The following is a 17,305-nucleotide window of genomic DNA, read 5'->3' as shown; positions in this document are numbered from 1 at the left end:
GCCAGTTTAACAACAATCGTACTCTCTAGGAGGCTGAAGCAGGAGGATCATTAGTTCTAGCCCACCCTTTACAATTTTGCAAAACCCTTCGTAAATTAAAGAGCAACAGAACAGTCTGGGGACACCACTCATTACGAAGACCTTATCATCCATTCAGTGTCCAGTACAGATAGGGGCAGTAGTTCCTCCAGGATGTCCTGGAGTTCCTAGAGGCTCCTGTGTCCGCCTCTCTGTGTGCAGCGGGCATCAGCCGACGCACAGGCGGCGGACTGCTCTTCTCGGTGCAGAAGGTTCACAGACCACACCCCGCCTTCCCTGGGCAGGCCGCCTCCCTTTCCCTTTAGTAAAGCCAGACAAAGCAGGGTCTCTCTTTGGAATTTTTTTTTTTTTTTTTTGTAAAACAGTCTTTTATTAAAAGAACAAGTGCTGTTTACGAACTGCCCTTCGTACAAATAACATCCGTTATACAAAGATACAAGATCCAGGTTATGCACAATTCTGGGCTTGGAGGTTCGGGTGGGGACATTGCCTTTTGGGCTGAAGATATAAAGGAGGCTTTAGAAAGAACAAGAAAGGGGCCCCTGGGCTTGCAAACTGAGGCTTCCCCTCCCTACCCCCGGGGAAGGGTCTGCTAAACAGGCTGGGACCAAAGGGGAGGCCAGGTCTGCGGTCCCACTACCCCACTACCACTCTGGGCTGGAAGATGGGCAGTGGACAACAATGGGTACTACACCAACTCCACAGCCAGGCAAAGCAGCCTGGTCAGAGCGGATGGGTTTTCAGGTGGCTGGGAGTAGGTAGGGCTGCCTGGCCCCATCTTCCTCCAACTTCAGTAGAAAGCCCACCCTTCTCCCAGGATAAAGGGGGAACAAGCTGCCACCCCTCACTCTGGCCCACTACATATCAGGAAGACGCTGCTAGCTCACAGGGGAGCCTGGGTCTTGGCAAACCTGCCCAGCATTTCCAGTCTAGGACAGGGACTTAAAGTCATTCCTCAGAGCTGACCCCGGCTTATACACCTGTCTGGTTAGTCTGTGCTCTTTTAAAACCGGGGTGACCATTTCCCTAGGTGTCAGTAGAGGAAAGAACAGGGGTTCCCTCACCAAGCTCATTGTCAGGAACTCCATGAAGGAGCAGGAGGCCCCAGGGCCTAAAACCCACAAATAGGACAAATTTTAAAGGCACCCCTTGAAGTGTCATTTTCTGTGAAGAGGACCTGTCAGCTCAGAACTAAGACAAAACAGACTCCAACCTAGGCACAGCCCACGTGTCTCTCTCTCTCACACACACAAGCACACATGTGCACACACACGTACGTGCAGACAGCCTGCAGGAGAGCTGAAGACCAGGTGGCCAGATCCTGGCTCAGCAGGGGCCTCTACCCATCTGCGCTTGCAGCTGTCACCAGGGAAGCCAAGGCCAGCTAACATGCCCCACCCCCAGGTAGGACCCCTGGGCCAGCAGGGACCTGGCTCCCACACCCACTCACATCTCCCTGCTTGGGGGGGGGTGGCACACAAAAGCTCTAGCCAAGATTTGCAGGCGCCACTTCCGCTCTGCTCTGTAAACCACATCCTTCCCCTCCCCCAGTCAGCACCACAAATCTGCACCCCACCCTACCCCACCTCCAGCCAAGTTGTCAGAAGCTGGACTGGGGCTGGGAGAGAGTAAAGGCCTTACAGCCACTTACATCTGTGTCCTGTCCCTCCCAAGGGTCTTCATAGCTTTTCTAGTGGGCTCCTAGCTGGCCTGTGTCCCATGTCCACAAGCCTGGCCTCCCTCCCTGTGTGTGTGGGGTTACACAAAGGACTTGGGAAACTCTGGGGACTGAGGCAGAGATGGCGGTAACTGGGGTTGGGATGGGTGGGACGGGTGGGACGTGCTAGGGGTGTCTTGGTTCCAGTGCACTACACCATTCCCTGCCTTCATGCCACAGCCTGGGTGCCCCCATCCCTTTTACCAGGATGAGGGACAAAGTAGCCTCATCCATAGGTAAGGGCAGGGTGGAAAGGAGCAACTCTTCTAAGAACCTCTGAAGGTCATTTTATTTTATGGTGGCTTGGGGTCAGGGAGTTGAAGAGCAGAATGGACTAAGATGGATAAATGCTCGGTTCTAATGTCTTAACTGATATTTCGCATTTAATTTAAAAAATGAGTATTTCGAGGTCATCACAACTGGCCCTTCCCCCGCCCAAGCCCTTGCAAGTGCCTAAGAAATCGCCTCGGAAGGATTCCCACCCACCCTGTCCGTTAGCGCGCTAACATCTTACAAAGTCTTATCAACAGGAATATTAATATTTTCCGTATCAGGAAAAAAAAAGTTGAGCAGCACAGGCAAAAATATATCTGCACTACATTTCTGTTGTTGCCAAAAATATACACATCTTCTTTTTCTTTATTAAAAAACAAAACAAAACAAAAAAACAACCAAAAAAAAAAAAAATCCAACAAAACCCCAAGCAGAAACACACAGTTATGCACACATGCAAGCTGGACGGACAGACAGAGGGACGGACTGGCGGGGCATCCACCCCAGTGCAACTGAACAGCTCCCCACCGGACCCCACCTGCCTGCCAGAGGCCCTGGCAGAAGGGCCCCCCCCCCCGAAGAGCACTGCCTGGTGCACCCAGACACAGCCAAGGGGTGAGGGGACACCTGCTAGGTCAGTTTAGTGGCTTCATGATCGGCATGGGTGGAAGGCAGGCTGGCCAATTCTGGAAGCAGGACTTTTGCTAAAAGAAGTGGCACTTGACCTTGTTGTCCTCTCCCCCAAGCCCAAAGGCCCCCCTCACCCAAGGAAGAAGGGGGCAGACAGGGCGCAAGGGAGGGAAAGCAGGCTGTCACTGATTCCAAACCCTGTGCTCCGGTACCAGGGTGCACTTCTGGGTTTCCCTGTCCTCTACGCTGAGAAAGAGATCACGAGTGCGAGGTGGGGGGGCACAGACAAAGCCAATCCCTGCCCTCAGCTGCCAGGTCCAGAGAAGGAAGACCGAGGACGACGCCACACACCCACACACGCACACGCACACTCACGCCTCTCCCTAGCCTCGGCACACCTCAAGCCAATAGTGCAAACAAGGGGGGGTGCCGAGGGCAGCCAGCGCTCCCCGCCCATCGTGGGGCCCCCGGGTGCTGGAGGCCTGGGCTGACACCGATGTCCTGCCCTTCCTCAGCCCCCATGTCTGTGGGCTTTTACAAGCTCAGCTTATGACCCTGGGTGGGGAAAGGGACAGTGAGAAACAGTCGAAGGGACCCTTTTGCCACCTGCCCGGGTGTGGAAGAAACCAAATGGGGGGGCCCCTTCTTCCCCAGATTTCCACATGGGGCCAGGCCCAAGGCCGCCCCTTCCCTTCTCCCGAGTTCAAGTGCTGATCTGTTTTACATGGTGGGTCCAACCCCCTCCCATGCGTGCTGTTCTGTAGGTGCCCCAAGCTCCCCCCTGCGAAGCCTCTCCCTGTGGCAGGGCAGCGCAGGTGCCAGGCACCCTCCCAGCCCTGGTCTGCGGCACCGCACTTCCCTAGTGCCCAGGGCCTCTGCATGGGCTCTGTGCCAGGCTTGCCAGTGTCTGGGCCCTGCTGCCTGCTCCAGGCGCAGAGCCCTCCAGCCAGGACGTGTCCCCTCCACGCAGGGCTCAGGAAGGGCAGAGTGGGCTTAGCCTTTCTCCTGGTTGGCTGAGGCTCCTTTGTCAGCAGTCTGTAAAGACAGGAAGGGAGGCTGGGGCCTTGGGAGCTTCCTGGGTGCAGAAGGGAAGGAGGCTGGCACCTCTGGTGTGGCTCAAGTGAGGCACACCAGGCCCTGCGGGGGTGGTAAGATGCAAGCACATGGCAGCCAAGGGCAGCGTCCAGTGCCAGCTCTGTGGCCCTTTCCTTCTGGGCCCCAGATAGCCATCTCTTCCTAACTGGTCACCCTAGAGGAAGACTTGTTCATTTTCTTGCTTGATGCTGTTTTTGTTTCTTGAAATGGGTCTCCCTAAATAGTCCAAGCTGGCCTTGGACTCACTATGTAGCCCAGACTGGCTTCCTATTTGTAGCACTCCTCCTGCCTCAGCCTCCCAGTGCCGGGATTCCAGGTGTGCACTGCCACATCTGGTGGAAGGCTATTTTCTAATTCGTCCTTTTCCCACCAGCCCTGCCCACAGTGCCTCCTTCCTGGCTCTGCACTAGGCGTCCTGACCATCCATCCCTGTACCTCCCATTGCAGGCAGCTGGAAAGGCCCTGGAGCCCCTACTCACCCCTCCTTTGGGGCCGCTGCCGCTGTCTGTCCCCGACAGGCTCAGGAAGGGGTTGGTCTGGGCAGTGAGCACTGGGGGTCCCCCTGCTGCTGCCACGGCTGCAGCTGCCGCTGCCGCAGCCATGAGACTCGTGTTGCTGCCCAGTGAGGGGGCCACCAGGGCTCCGGCGGGCAGCAGGGCTGGTGCAGATGCAGCCGAGAGCAGTGGGGTAGAGCTTCCAGCCAGCAAGCCGGCCATGGGCAGCTGAGAGCCCCCAGCCATCTGCAGCCTCTGCAGCTCCCGCTTCTGCTGCACCTGCTGGATCATCTGGTAGACAACAGTCTGGTGCTCCTGCAAGGGACCAACTGCTCCTTACAGACCCTCCCTGCACTGCCAGCCTGCCCTGCCCACAGCCCTGGAGTCACACAGAAAGGGCAGGCATCAGGCTTCTGTCTCTCAAATCCCACTTTAGGCCTTAGTCTCCCCATCTGGACAAGAAAAACAAACACAGTGCCATGCGCCTGTGATCCCATGAGCTAGGAGGCTGAGGCAGGAGACAGATGTCCACGTCAACCTTGACAACAGCAAGTTCAAGGGCAACCTAAACCGCACAGCAAGACCCTAGCTCCAAGAACCGTAAGAGCCAGGCCTGGTGGTACACACCTGTAATCCCAGCGCTCAGGAGGCTGAGACAGACTGTGCGAATTCAATGCCAGCCTAAACTGCCTAGCAAAATCCTGTCTCAAAAAAGGCAGGAATAAATAAAAATAAAACAAAAAACACACCCCACACCCACACCCACGAAAGAAAAGAAGACGGCTGCCCAGCCTGCATCTGTCAGCTGCAGACTGCTGGCCATGCAGGGCTGTGCCATCCGCAGCCCACTAAACAGTCTCTGTGGCTGTAACAACTACAAATGCTCCAAAGGTGATACAATGCAAGTTGAAAAACATTCATTTTTTTTCTTCTTTTTTGAGGCGGAGCAATCCTGCCACCTCAGCATGCAGTGCTGGGGCTGCAGGTGTGGGCCACCATGCCCAGCTGACACTAGTTTTCAATTCCTCATCCTTTTATTACGAAAACTCATTTTACTTTCAAGTGACTATAGCATTCTGTGTTCCTAAGGTCAAAATAACGGATCGTTTATCTCACAAAAATCTTCCTATTCTTGTTATACTCTGACTCTGTAAGTAATAAGCTGTTTTTGTTTTAAGTATTTGGTCCAAGGTCTCACTACACAGCCTGGACTCACAGTGATCCTCCTGTTTTCAGCCTTCCCAGCGCTGGAATTCTAGGTGCGCGCCATCATGCCCAGATTCTGTCGAAGGCTCAGTGAGCCTGGGGGCGGGGCCAGCTTGAACTCCGGTCGCCGTGCTTAGTAATCTTAAACTACTTTTTGGTCTTTTTTCGCATTCTTTACATGAAAATGCTAGCTTATATTTTTTCACCCTCTCATCTTTTTTTTTTTTTTGCAGAACCAGGGATTGAACTGAGGCCCTTGCACTTAACAGGGAAGCGCTTATTCCACTAAGCCATCTCCCTGGCCCCTACCCTCTCATTCTTACTTTCTGTGGTTCTAGAGATTAAATACAGAGCTTCATATATGTAATCAAACACGGTCACTGAGCAACACTCCCAGCATTGACATGGGACAGTGTCTTGCCAGGTCAGTAAGTTGCCTAGGCACCAGGCATGGTGGCACATGCCTCTAATCTCAGCACTCAGGAAGCTAAGGCGAGAGAACTGTTGCAAGTGAGACTAGCCTGAACCACTTAGTAAGACCTCATCTTAAAAAAAAAAAAAAAAAATTGCCTAGACCAGTCTGGAATCTATGATCCTCCTGCTTCAGTCCCGTACAGTGCTGGGACTGCAGGCATGTGCCCATGTCTCCACCATGCCCAATTTTCCTTTCCTCTCACCTGCTTTTAAAGAGCAAAGTCCCCTGTTTTGGAGTGAAATTTAAAAGAGCTCAAGAACTTGCTCTGGCTGGGGTGGCATCATATGTCGTGGTACCTTTCCCCAGAAACCCTGGGATTTCCGTGATGTACTGGCAGGATTCCAGTGCTCAGCTTCCCTGAGGTGGAATCTGGGGTCCTGGTAGTACCCTCTTCCTAGTGGCCAGGGAATGCCTGGCATGGCCTCACCCCTTGCCCCTTCTCTGCCCGCTGCCCCAGGCTCCATCCCTGCCCAGTCTGGACACCCCCACCGGGCTGGCCCAGATCTAGCTGTGTGGGGGAGGGGCGTGGTACCGGGGTCAGCTGTGGGGAGGCCAGGAGCTGCTGGAGCTGCTGGAGCTGCTGATCTTGCTGCTGAAGGAGGTGTCTCTGCTGCTCCGTGAGGCTGATGGGGGACAGACAGGCCTGGTTGGGAAGGCCAGGGTACACACCTCCCACCCTACAGGTTCCCATATTCCCGCGGACAGGATGAGAGGCAGAAGGTGCAGTTTGGAGGCCAGAGCTCAGAGGTAGCAGAGGAACATATCGAGGTAAAGGGCAGGTAAGGCATAGGAAGAGGGAGCTGCCCCAGGAGAAAGACCTAAGTGGGGCTTCTAAGGCAGAGGAGTGCCTGTCTAGGGTCTGCAGAGGCCAGCAGGACACTAGGGCCATCCCTTTTGGGGCCAGTGGACATTCTCCTTTCTGAGAATGATAGCTTGGCAGACCCTCCTAAGCCTCTCATGACCTCCCAGGGCTGAGAGCACCCCCTCACCTGTTTAGACAGCCTGGCAACTGCAGCGTGGGAGTCCCACCAGCCTGGCTCAAGCCTGCAGGGTTGGGGGCGGCAGCCCCATTCAGCCCCCCCAGGAGCCCATTGAGGGGCAGGCCCCCGCTGCCAGCCAGCCCTCCCAGCAGCCCCTCAGCCACAGGCACGGCCCCCAGCCCTGCTGGCCCAGGTCCCCGGCCAAGCCCGTTCTGCGGCTGGGGTGGGAGTGGCGCAGGGCCTCCAGGCAGGGCCAAAGGCAGGGTGGCCGGGCTCTGCTGGAGCAGTGGCAGTGGTGGGGGCGTGCTGTGGAAGGACAGCGACGAGCTGCTGCGGCTCGGGCAGCCTGAGTGTGGGTCCTGGGGGGAGGGGAGCAGGGTCAGAGGACCAGTGTCACCTGCCTGGCACCCACCAGAGCACCCCACCCTACCCCACTGCAGCCCAAAGCACCCCAGTGAAAAAGCCAGGCCAAGAAGAAAGGCTAAGAATCCAATTCAAATCTTCTCCAAAAACCTTGTTACTGCCCACTTCCTGGGGATTCAGCACCTATCACCCCAACTTTGACCCAGAAGTCAGGGCTTGCCCTGAGCAGCTCCCAGTCACAACTCGTATTTTATGATGAGCTGAACGCCCAGGCTGGACTGCAAGGCTGTCTATGCTGCAGGGCCTTGGTGGCCGGAGATTCAACTTAGTTCACACACTCCTGACTGAGGGTAACAGTAGTTCTAATTCTGTGGCATCGTTGTGCAGACCAATAGGCACAACGGGGAACAAGTGGGCAATTAATGTTAGTTATTGTTATGATTATGATTGCTTCAGTCCCGGTTGGTAAATGACAGCGAGAGAACAAGAGCCCAGTTCGTTGGAGTCCAATAATAACCACAACATAACAATAGCAACTGCTATTCCAACCACTACCAATTATGCAAGGATTACTTCGTGTGAGGCACTATAATAACCCCTTCAGAACACTTCTCCCAGGGCTCCCTAGCCAGCCCACGAGGAGAGGATCCTTCCCCGCTCCCTCACGGCCCTGAGTTTACTGTCCCATTAGCCCTGGCTGTTGGCATAACCCATCTTCAGAATGCCCATGTTGGTGCTACTGTGGGGTACCCAGCCTGTGCTGGTGCAGAGCAGGACCTCATAAAGAGATGAACGGATGAACCAATCACTTTGCTGCCCAGGCTCCAACAAGCGCAGGGTAGAGACGGGACAGGGACCCGCAGTCTCCCCCTCTCCCCGGCCTGTTCCCATGGCGCCCACCTCTGAAGATGTGGACAGCGAGTGGTCCAGGCCAAGGCTGTTCTTGCCCGTAGGGCTCTTGCTGGTGCTCAGGGAGTCACTACTGCTGGCTGAGGGAGAAGGGAGGTCACAGCTGGAAGGGACCCGTGTCAGCTGCCAGCTAGGGACTCCGACTTCTGGGCCCGGAGGGGCCCCTCACCTTGGGGGAGCAGACCGTAGGGCCCAGCTATAGGGCCATTGGCGGCAGGCAGGGCAGCAGGCAGGGCGGGGAAGGGCACGGAGAGCTGCACGTTGAGAATCTGCAACCGCTCCTTCTTGGCCGTGAGGCTCAGGATCTGCTCCTGCAGCCGCTGGTTTTCCTTCTGCAGTGCGTGCAGTGCCTTCAGCATCTCCACGACTGCGGAGGGATCGGGCGAGTCAGCTGAGGGCCTGGGAGGCGGGGCCTGGACAGGACCCCCCCCCCCGGGCCCGAGGGGCGTGGTCATGGATCACCCAATGGTGGACTGAGGGCGTGGCCTACTCTCTGGGTGGACCTACAAGGGTGGGGATTCTGGGATGCTGCACCAGTCAAAAGCAGGGAGGCCACAGGTGTGCGAACCCGGGGCGGGGCCTGGCGCTCCGCAGCAGAAGGGAGAGGAGGCGCAGACAAAAGTCTCCCGGCCAGGAAGACGTTGGGAGGGAAAGGGACCCAGCCGAGGGCAAGTCTCCTGCCCACACCCCGCCTGGCGCCACCCTTCTCACTGTTGACACCGGCCTCGCCGTCGCCCTGTTTTTCCAGCAGCTGCTCCATGTTAGTCGTCCCCGGGGCTGGCGTATCTAAGTGGACGCTACCGCAGGGTGCAGAGGCGGTCTGGTCGAAGAGTGCAGGGAGGCTGCTGATGGGGGACCTAAGTCCGGGAGCGAAGGCTGGTTCAGGCACCTCTCGCCCCAAGGCAGGCCCCCTCGCCCTCGGGGGTTCCAGTAAGTCCCCACCCCATCCCCCAGCCGCAGCCCCCTCCCTCACATGGAAGACAGACTCTCCTGGGGGGATGTCCCCCGACATCGGAAGCTGCAGTCCTCCAGGTCTGGCTCTTAGAAAGAGAAGGGAGAGCAGGGCGTCAGCGAGGAAAGGGTCCTCCTGCTACAGGGTCCCAGCCTGGGCGGTGGATGCGGGGACCTCAGCGCAGACCCTTCTCCCCCGACACCTAATCCCAGTGGTGAGGTTCGGGAAGCAGGGATTGGAAACCCTGCCTTTTGAGGCTCGGATTCGCCTCCCAGGTTCAGAGTTACAGTCCTGGGATTTGAAGTAGACACCAACCTGGACTGAGCTGTAACCTGACACTACCTTGTGTAATCTAAGGTGATTGCTATTAGGACCGAAATATGGGAATAACGTTGTGTTTATCCGGAGGGTTTGGCTGGCAAGCACCAGCCTTTAATAACTAGTATTATCGTAATTAGCATGACTTTATATCCATAAAGTCCTGAGGAAGGTAAAACTGTTGAGCCACAGAACCCTACTCCCAGTTTCAGATCTCAAAACCACAATGCCCCTCTCCCACTGTTACTGGGAACTGAACCAGGTGCATCCTTAGCACCACCACCCTTCTTAATAGAGACAGGGTCTTCCCGAGTTGCCCCGGCAAGGTTTGAACTTAGATCCTCCAGCCTCAGCCTTCTGGACTGCTGAGATGACACGTGTTACCACCTCTGCCTACTCCTCCAACACGCAGTAGTAATTCTGTGCTGGTCCTGTTTTAGTTTTGGAACCCAGGGTCTCAAAGATGGCGGCTGCACCCCCAGGCTTTAAGTTTACTGACAGTGCTCCCTCCACACATGCCCTGCTAGCCTTGAACTTGGGGTGCTCCTGCCCGGGGTACCCAACTTTGTCTTGTTAGGTTTTGTTTCCTTTCTTTCCTATATCCGGTGGGCGCTGGCCAGGGGCAGGGGGCGGCCAGCGATCCCCCTCAGTGCTAAGGCCTGGGGAGGAGAGGACAGCAGGGTCCAGACTCCTACCTGGGTGGCTGCTCTCAGCCGGGGTGAGCAGCGGGTTCACAGCGCCCACCGAGGTCCCGAAGATGTGGGTAGAGGGGAGGCTGAAGGTAGAGCCGGCCAGGGGGAACACCTGAGAAGGGGTCCAGGGCACAGCTGTTTCTGGGGTGGGGCATTCTGGTCACAGTGCAGCCATGCCCGAGAAGGGGAAGGTGGAGGAAGAGTGGGGCCTCACCTGAGTGGTGGAGATAGCTGCTGAGGAGGAGGGGAGGGTGCTGGTGTAAGGGGAGCGGCTGAGCCGGGGCAAGGCAGATGTGCCCGGGGGCCCCAGCAGGCTGGAGGAGAGGGGGGTGCTGCACACAGCCCGCAGCATGCTGCCACCGTGGGAGATGGGGTCCTTATTACTGGTGTAGATGCCTGCAGGCACGAGGAGAGCAGAGGAAGCCGTCACCTCCTTGTTCAGGGGCTGGGACGGCTGCGACACCTAAGGACCTGGCCACATACCTAATGGGCCTCTTGCTGGGGTGGCATGGCATGAGGTACCTGTGTACTAGTCTGTCTTGGCCCCCAGTGCTGGTCCCTTCTGTAACCAGTGCCGCCTCCCAGGGCAACTGTACAGGTGACTAGCATACGGGCATGTGTTGAGGTGACTGTCATCTCCATCCTCTCTTTGAAGCAAGCTTGCTTCTCTTCCTCCTTTTGCAGTACTGGGACTGAACCTGGGGCCTTCGTGCTGAGCTACATCTCCATCCCCCTTTATTATTTTGAGACAGGGCCTAGAATTTGCAACCCTCCTGCCTCAGCCTCCTACAGTGCTAGGATTACAGGTGTGCCTTACCAACCCCAGCCTTTGAAGCAGTTTCTAGCGCCATCTGATTGCATGTTTATGCTTCTGTCCCTGCCCCACCCTCAGAGGCACTAACCTGCGCCCATCAGGGGGGACTCCAGGCTCAGGCTGGGTAAGCTCCCTGAAGGTCCAAAGGTGCGGGAGGCCAGGCCCCCCAGGCCGGAGCTCACCAGGGATCCCCCAGAAAAGGGGGAGGCAGCGGTGGCGGTGAAGCCAGCCAGTTGGGGGGCAGGTAGGGTGGGGACAGCTGGGGGCCCTGCACCCTCCTTGTTCCGGCTGCCCTTAGGCCGGCCTGGTCCATGCCGGCTCTTCTTGTTGGCCTTGTGCTTCTTCTCCTTCAGCCCTGGCTCCAGGGGCTCCTCCGCTGGCACAGGGGTGGCACTCAGGGAGGGCATCCGCTTGTGGGTGCTGGCTGATGCCCCAGACCCTGAAATGTGGGGAGACTTATAGTCCCCAGGGGATGGGTCCCGGGCCCGGCCCGAGCTGGAGGCAGAAGTGGAGAAGCGCATGATGGGCCCAAAGCCAGAGAAGACCACCTTCTGCTCGAAGAGGTCAGCCTTGGGGGGCTCTGGGGCCGAGGGTGAGGGCGGGGCCGACAGGGTGGGGGCCGAGGGCTTGGAGTACTTGTCCTCCTCCGAATGCTCCAGCTTGGGGAAGGTGGAGAAGTCAGGGGAGCTCTGCAGGGAGGAGCCTATGTGCAAAGGAAAGGCGATCAGGCCTGGCGTAGGTCCCCCCTTCCTCTCACAGCCATATGCTCTGGGTGAGTGGGGAGCAGGCTCCCCAGCCCAGCTCCATGGTCCTGGGATGAGGACCCGTGTCCAGCTTGCCCACCCATAACAAGTGGAAGATAAAGCTTGGCGTGGCAGCCCATGCCTGTAATCCCAGTACTGGGGAGGCTGAGGCAGGAGGATCCCCTTGTGTTTATCATCGCCAGTCTGGGCTACATCATAAAACTTTGTCTCAAAACAAAGGAAGGAAACTCCCACCCCGCGGACCCCACTGGCTGACTGTAGACAGAGGAACCAACACTAATGGCAGTGTCTTCAATGGTCCCTACAGCACACAGGTAGTGGACAATGAACATGGTCCCGAGTTTCAGGTCCAAGGGGCCAGGTGGGAGGGGTGGCCAGAGAAGAGGCCCTGGCTGGCGATGTCCCCTTTCTCCTGCACTGGTTAGCAAAAGCAAGTGAGATGCAGGGCAGGCCTAGGGTGCACCCATCATCCTAGTTTTCAGGAGGCTGTGGCAGAAGGGTGGTGGCAAGTTCAAGGACAGGCTTGGCTACTGGGGCATTCAAGGCCCACCTCCACTAGAATTATACCCTGACTCAGAGAGCCTAAGTAAATAAATAAAAGCAAATGAGACGCGAATCCCCACACCAAGCTCTTGCTAGGAGAGCCAGGGCGAGGCGTGCAGCGGCCTCCCTGGGAGGGCACCCTCACCTGAAGGCTGGAAGGGCCCTCCAGAGGAGGCTCCGGCATAGCTGCTCCCACCCTTCCCGCTGCAGCTCGGCTTCTTGCCCTTGTGACTCGGGCTGTGGCTGGAAGACTTTTTTCCCTTCGAGTCCCTGCTGCTCTCCGAGGTCTCCTGAGTGCCGGCTTCATGGTGGGAGGAAGAGACCTGCCGGAGGAGGAAGAGCAAGAGGCAGACACAGGGAAAGCTGTTTCGAGGAGCATAAATGCACGCTTGGCTATCATCCATGCAAGGCTCGGGCAAGAGGACTGCCAGGAGTCCACGGCCAGCATGGGCTACGTGCCGAGACCCTGTCTCAAAAACCCCACAAAATCAAACAATGAGCCCAGAATCCTCACACCTGTGAAGCCTCCCTGACTGCCCAGGGTGAACAGTCTCTTGCCCTTTTTTTAGTGGTCCACATAACCTGGGGCCTTGTGCTTGCCAGGTAAGGGCTCCACCATGAGGCATCCCAGCCTCCTCCTTTTTCTGACAGGCTCTCACTATGCAGGCCAGACTGGTCTTGAACTTAGGCAATCTCTGCCACAGCGTCGAGAGCAGGGATTGCAGTCCAGCACCTCCACACCGAGAATATCCCAGGTTTTATTACTTGAACAAGGCTTTGCTGAACTGCCACAGGCTAGCCTCGAACTTGCAACACTCCCGCATCAGCCTCCCAAGACACTCACATTCCAAGTGTGTGCCACCACCCCTGGCTGCTCCACTACACACTGCACTGCGCTGTCCATCCTGGTGTCTGGGTACCTGGACAGGGCAGGCCGGAGCTGGCCATGCCGAGGTGCACAGTTAAGCTCAGCATCCTCCCAGGAGAAGTCCATGAACTTGGGCAGCGCACAGTCTGCTCAATGCCCAGCAGACAGTACTTCATGGGGCACGCACACAGGCCTTAGGCAGATGCCCACACTCAAGCCTTAGCACCCCTTGCTTACCACGTGCTCTGAAGCCAACTACTGAACCCTTGACCCCTGGCTTTCTCCACTCAGTTGCCGGGTTCATGGAATACCCATGTCAAGGGTCAGCTTGGGATTAGCTAAGGCCCTCCCTATGCACCCCCTTCCCTTCTGGAAGATGGCCAGGAGCCAGGGCCCTTTACCGCCCCTCCCAGCGCAGGCGTAGCCCTGGTCCCTGTCTTCCCCTTTGTTCTTTTCAGCAGCTGGAGTTCTGAAGGCAGCCAGATGTGGTACAGAGCGGGGAGCAGTGGGCTGGGGGAGGGTGGGTGCATGTTATGGGCGGGGGATGGGACAGATCTCAGGGTGCGGCTGGGGGTCCCTGGGAACCCCCAGGCCCACAGAAAGGCCAAGGGCACAAGGGACACACTTTCCCAGGTGAACCCTGGGAGCAAGCAGGGCAGAGAAAGGTGACTGGGGTAGTTGCCACAGCAACGTCACCCTGGAAACCTGAGAGCTGCACCTCAGCTAGGGTGCCCTGAGCTCTGCCAAGCGTCCTGGCAGTGGAGGTGACAGGGGTGACAGGCAGGGTAGGAGAAAGCAGTTTCTGCAGGCCCACAGGCAGCCACACTGACTTGGAGTAGCAGCTCCCTGGCTGAGGACAGCCAGGCCCTGCTGGGTGGGTGCCAGGGTGTTGCCCATGGGCCTGTCCTGCCACCCAGCCAGCACTCCTGGTGGGATCTGGGTTGGGTATGGGGCTTGGAGTGTCTCCTTTCTCTCCCTGGAAGGCTGGGCCTACTCTGCAAGCAGAGCTCAGTATAGCAGCCTCAGGACAGAGGTAGATGTAGGTGTATGTTGGACAGGGGTGGGGAGGGAGGAATGAACCCCCTCCCTGCACAGCCTGCCCCCCCCCCCAGTACCTTGTCAGCAGCTGGGACCACAGGTGGAGTCAGGATGCTGGCAGGGGACTCAGGCCGCTTCTTGTGCTTCTGTTTAAGGCGTTCTTTGTCCTTTCGACTCTGGGAAGCGAGGGATGACCAGGCACTGATACACAGGCACATGACACATGGCAGCAAGAACCATGTCCTGCCAAGGAGGGTTGGGGACTCTAGCCGGACGGGAGCAGCTTACCAAGCTCCTCCGAGAGCCCAGGGCCTTTCCTCTCATCCTCCCTGCCTGCTAAAAATAGTCTATCCCATTATCAGCCAGGACCCAGAGCCCGCACCTGCAAGGGTGTCCAGGTGGGACTGGGCTGTGCACTGGGATGCGTAGCAGGCACATTTACAGGACCACAGTCTGTGGCCTAGGGACACTGCTGGCAGGGGCGACAGAGCTCAGGGCAGCTGGTCTCATGACCCCTTCTGGACCTTCAGATTCTACTTCCTTGCCCCTTCTTGCCCCACAATGACCACAGGAGAGAAGGGACTGGTTCCAGGGCAGGGTGTACTGAGGGGCCCTCAAGAGAATCAGGGTGCGCGTGCACGAAAGAGCTGTCCCCCATGCCAGTGGGGAGGCCTCACCTTCTTTTGGCCTCGCTCGTGGTGGGCAGCGTGCTTCTCCTGCTGGCTAGAGGGTGAGGCTGACCGGCTCCTCCTGCCAGGGACGAAACCACTGCCACCTCCCCCTGTGCCACCGCCACTGCTGCCGCCACCACCACCAGTGCTGCTACTGCTGCCACCTCCACCGCCACCGCTGCCTCCTGCTCCTGTTCCTCCGCCGCCACTGTGCCTGGATGTCTTCTGGGGAGAGATTTGGAAGCATCTGCCCACTCCTCCTCTCACTGCCTTACAGAAAGATGCCTGAAGACCCTGATCCTAAAGGGTCCCCATTTGCCCAGCCCAGACCTCACAGCCACAAAGCTCTGCCCACCAAGAGCCTCAAGTCCTACAGCCTCTCTGCTGCCTAGTTTCTTATTTGTTTTATTTTTTGGGTGATGGTGTTTTCAGACAGCGTCTTGCTATGTATAGCCCAAGCAAGCCTCAAACTCACGGTGATCCTCCTGCCTCAGCCTCCTGAATGCTAAGATGACTACCGTGCCTGGCTCCTCTACTGCCTTTTCCAGCATGAGAAAACTGAGACCCGGAAGAGGCAAAGAGGCAAGGAGGCGTCTTGGTCCAAGGCCCCACTTTTTATTCCTACTCCCTCCTCAGAATCTTCTGGCTCATTCTGGTCTGCTGAACCACAGCCTATTTCAGACTGCCTCCCTCAGGCAGAAGGGGTACGAGGACCCTCCACACATCACCCTACCATCACCCCACCATCATCCCTTCCCTCCACCCACAAGCTACTCCATTGTAACAAAATCTAAACAGCCTGCTCCACACAGTGACACACACCCATCATCCCAGCCCTCAGGAGGCTGAGGCAGGAACACTGCTCTGAGTTTGAGACCAGTAAGTTCAAAGTTTGCCTACATTTTATAGCCGGAGGCTGTCTCAAAATGACAAACCCAAATAGCGCATCCACTGCTGTGTCCCTGCGGCCCCACCCTCCACACTCACGCGCTCCCTTCTGCCCAGTCCCAGGCCTGCAGCTGCTGCTCTCAGGCTGCCAGCCCCCTCCCAGGTGCCAAACCCTGGGGCTCACTGCAGGCCTCACCCATCCAAGTCACTCCCCTGCCACCCCCTTGCCGAGGCTCCTTTGCCCCGTCCTGGAAGCAAACCAGGGGGCTCCAGCTCAGCCTGTCTCCATCCTCTGAATCTCATCAGCTTCCCCAAACCTGTTGCAAACCCAGTCCAGCTCTGCGCCTCACCCCAAGGCACCACCAGTCCTGAAACCCCCGTGTCCATATACTCGTGGACACTCACAGTGACAAAGTGGGCTATTACCTGATGCCCGAGCAACAGGAACGAATACAACGGAGCCATTGGTGGACCGGGGTGAGGGTGCAGCCCGCAGAAGCCAGGGTGTCCGAGGAGTGCCGATGTCCCCTGCACTGGCACTCCCCAGACTCTAGCGCCTGGGTCCTCTACCCTCTGTCCTCCCGCCAGTCTACCTGGAGTGCCCCAGTCGTAACCCTGCCTGCCTCAGCCCCTCTGCCTCCCAGCAACCACCAGGACCAGCTTCCTAAATGACAAACCCAGTCCAAAGCAGCAGTTTCTGTAGATGGGAGCCTTAGTAGCAGTTTCACAGCTCCTGCAGCCTGCACTTGCCACCATGCACGTGTGACAAGGGACAGAGCCCTCTAGCCCTCACCCACACCAGCCACCCCAAGCATCGCCTGTCCCTGACTGCCCACGCCATTCTTGTGTCCAGGTCTCCCTGTCCTCCCTGTCTGCTGCTTGACCCCAGCAGACTGCCGGCCCCCCAAGCCTGCTGGCAGCTGTGCCATAAGTTACAGAACCTCAGGGAGCCTCAGTTTACACTGTCTCAACAAACAAAACCACTACCAAATATTTAGTACAGAGGCCAGGGCATGGCAGATGGTGCCTTCCATACACAAGGGGTGTCTCTTGGTCTTATTCCCAGTTGCACTCAACTTAAAAGCTGTACCAGGCCAGGCCTGAGCTCAACCCTGCAGGCTGGGCGCCCTGGCTCCTCTGGGCCAGCACTGTCTGGGTCCATCCATCCCCCTCCCAGCCCTGCCCCGCTGCCACCGCCGCCACTCACCATCTTGCTGAAGTGGTACTTGCAGTAGCCACAGTACTTGACATTGTCCACCTCCAGCACCTCCTCTTCACACAACAGACCTGCCATCTGGGCGCTGACCAAGGGAGAAGTGACGGCGGTCAGGGAACGGCCAAGGGTTGACACGTCCACTCAGTGCAGGGGCTGGGGCAGCTCTCACCAGGTGACGTGGAAGGCCTGTCGGCAGCCGTGGCGATTGCAGGTCATGCAGGCCCCCGAGGCCGCCTTGCTTTCCCGGCCCTGCTCCTCGCAGATGTAGCAGGTCTGCAGGACACAGTATGAGCATCCCTGCCTCCCGGAGCCCTGTCCTGCCAGTGGAGGGACCAAAGGGCTCCCCCTTGATTGCACACT

General features: G+C 57.6%; 1 protein-coding gene across 2 annotated transcripts in view; it reads right to left on the bottom strand.

Annotated features, from left to right (window-relative positions):
- Positions 1–396: 396 nt before the first annotated feature.
- Positions 397–17,305, bottom strand: part of Mllt6 (MLLT6, PHD finger containing) — a 39,009-nt gene continuing 22,100 nt past the window's right edge. Inside the window, exons 6-21 of one of the 2 annotated variants that reach the window (XM_023717915.1) lie at positions 17,115–17,218; positions 16,937–17,030; positions 14,848–15,066; positions 14,248–14,346; positions 12,410–12,587; positions 11,046–11,660; positions 10,358–10,539; positions 10,147–10,255; positions 9,155–9,221; positions 8,893–9,038; positions 8,351–8,548; positions 8,173–8,261; positions 6,919–7,268; positions 6,462–6,552; positions 4,234–4,563; positions 397–3,694 (exon numbers count right to left, since the gene is read on the bottom strand). In XM_023717915.1, coding sequence (XP_023573683.1) covers positions 3,653–3,694; positions 4,234–4,563; positions 6,462–6,552; positions 6,919–7,268; positions 8,173–8,261; positions 8,351–8,548; positions 8,893–9,038; positions 9,155–9,221; positions 10,147–10,255; positions 10,358–10,539; positions 11,046–11,660; positions 12,410–12,587; positions 14,248–14,346; positions 14,848–15,066; positions 16,937–17,030; positions 17,115–17,218 — 2,913 coding nt within the window. In that variant the 3' untranslated portion in view covers positions 397–3,652. The remainder of the gene's footprint in view (positions 3,695–4,233; positions 4,564–6,461; positions 6,553–6,918; positions 7,269–8,172; positions 8,262–8,350; positions 8,549–8,892; positions 9,039–9,154; positions 9,222–10,146; positions 10,256–10,357; positions 10,540–11,045; positions 11,661–12,409; positions 12,588–14,247; positions 14,347–14,847; positions 15,067–16,936; positions 17,031–17,114; positions 17,219–17,305) is intronic. The other variant, XM_023717916.1, reaches the window with a different exon arrangement.

The sequence above is a fragment of the Octodon degus genome, unplaced genomic scaffold, assembly GCF_000260255.1.
Source record: "Octodon degus isolate 3935 unplaced genomic scaffold, OctDeg1.0 scaffold00056, whole genome shotgun sequence".
NCBI lineage: Eukaryota > Metazoa > Chordata > Mammalia > Rodentia > Octodontidae > Octodon > Octodon degus.
Note: the sequence above shows the minus strand (reverse complement) of the source record. Positions and strands in the feature narration are given on the sequence as shown.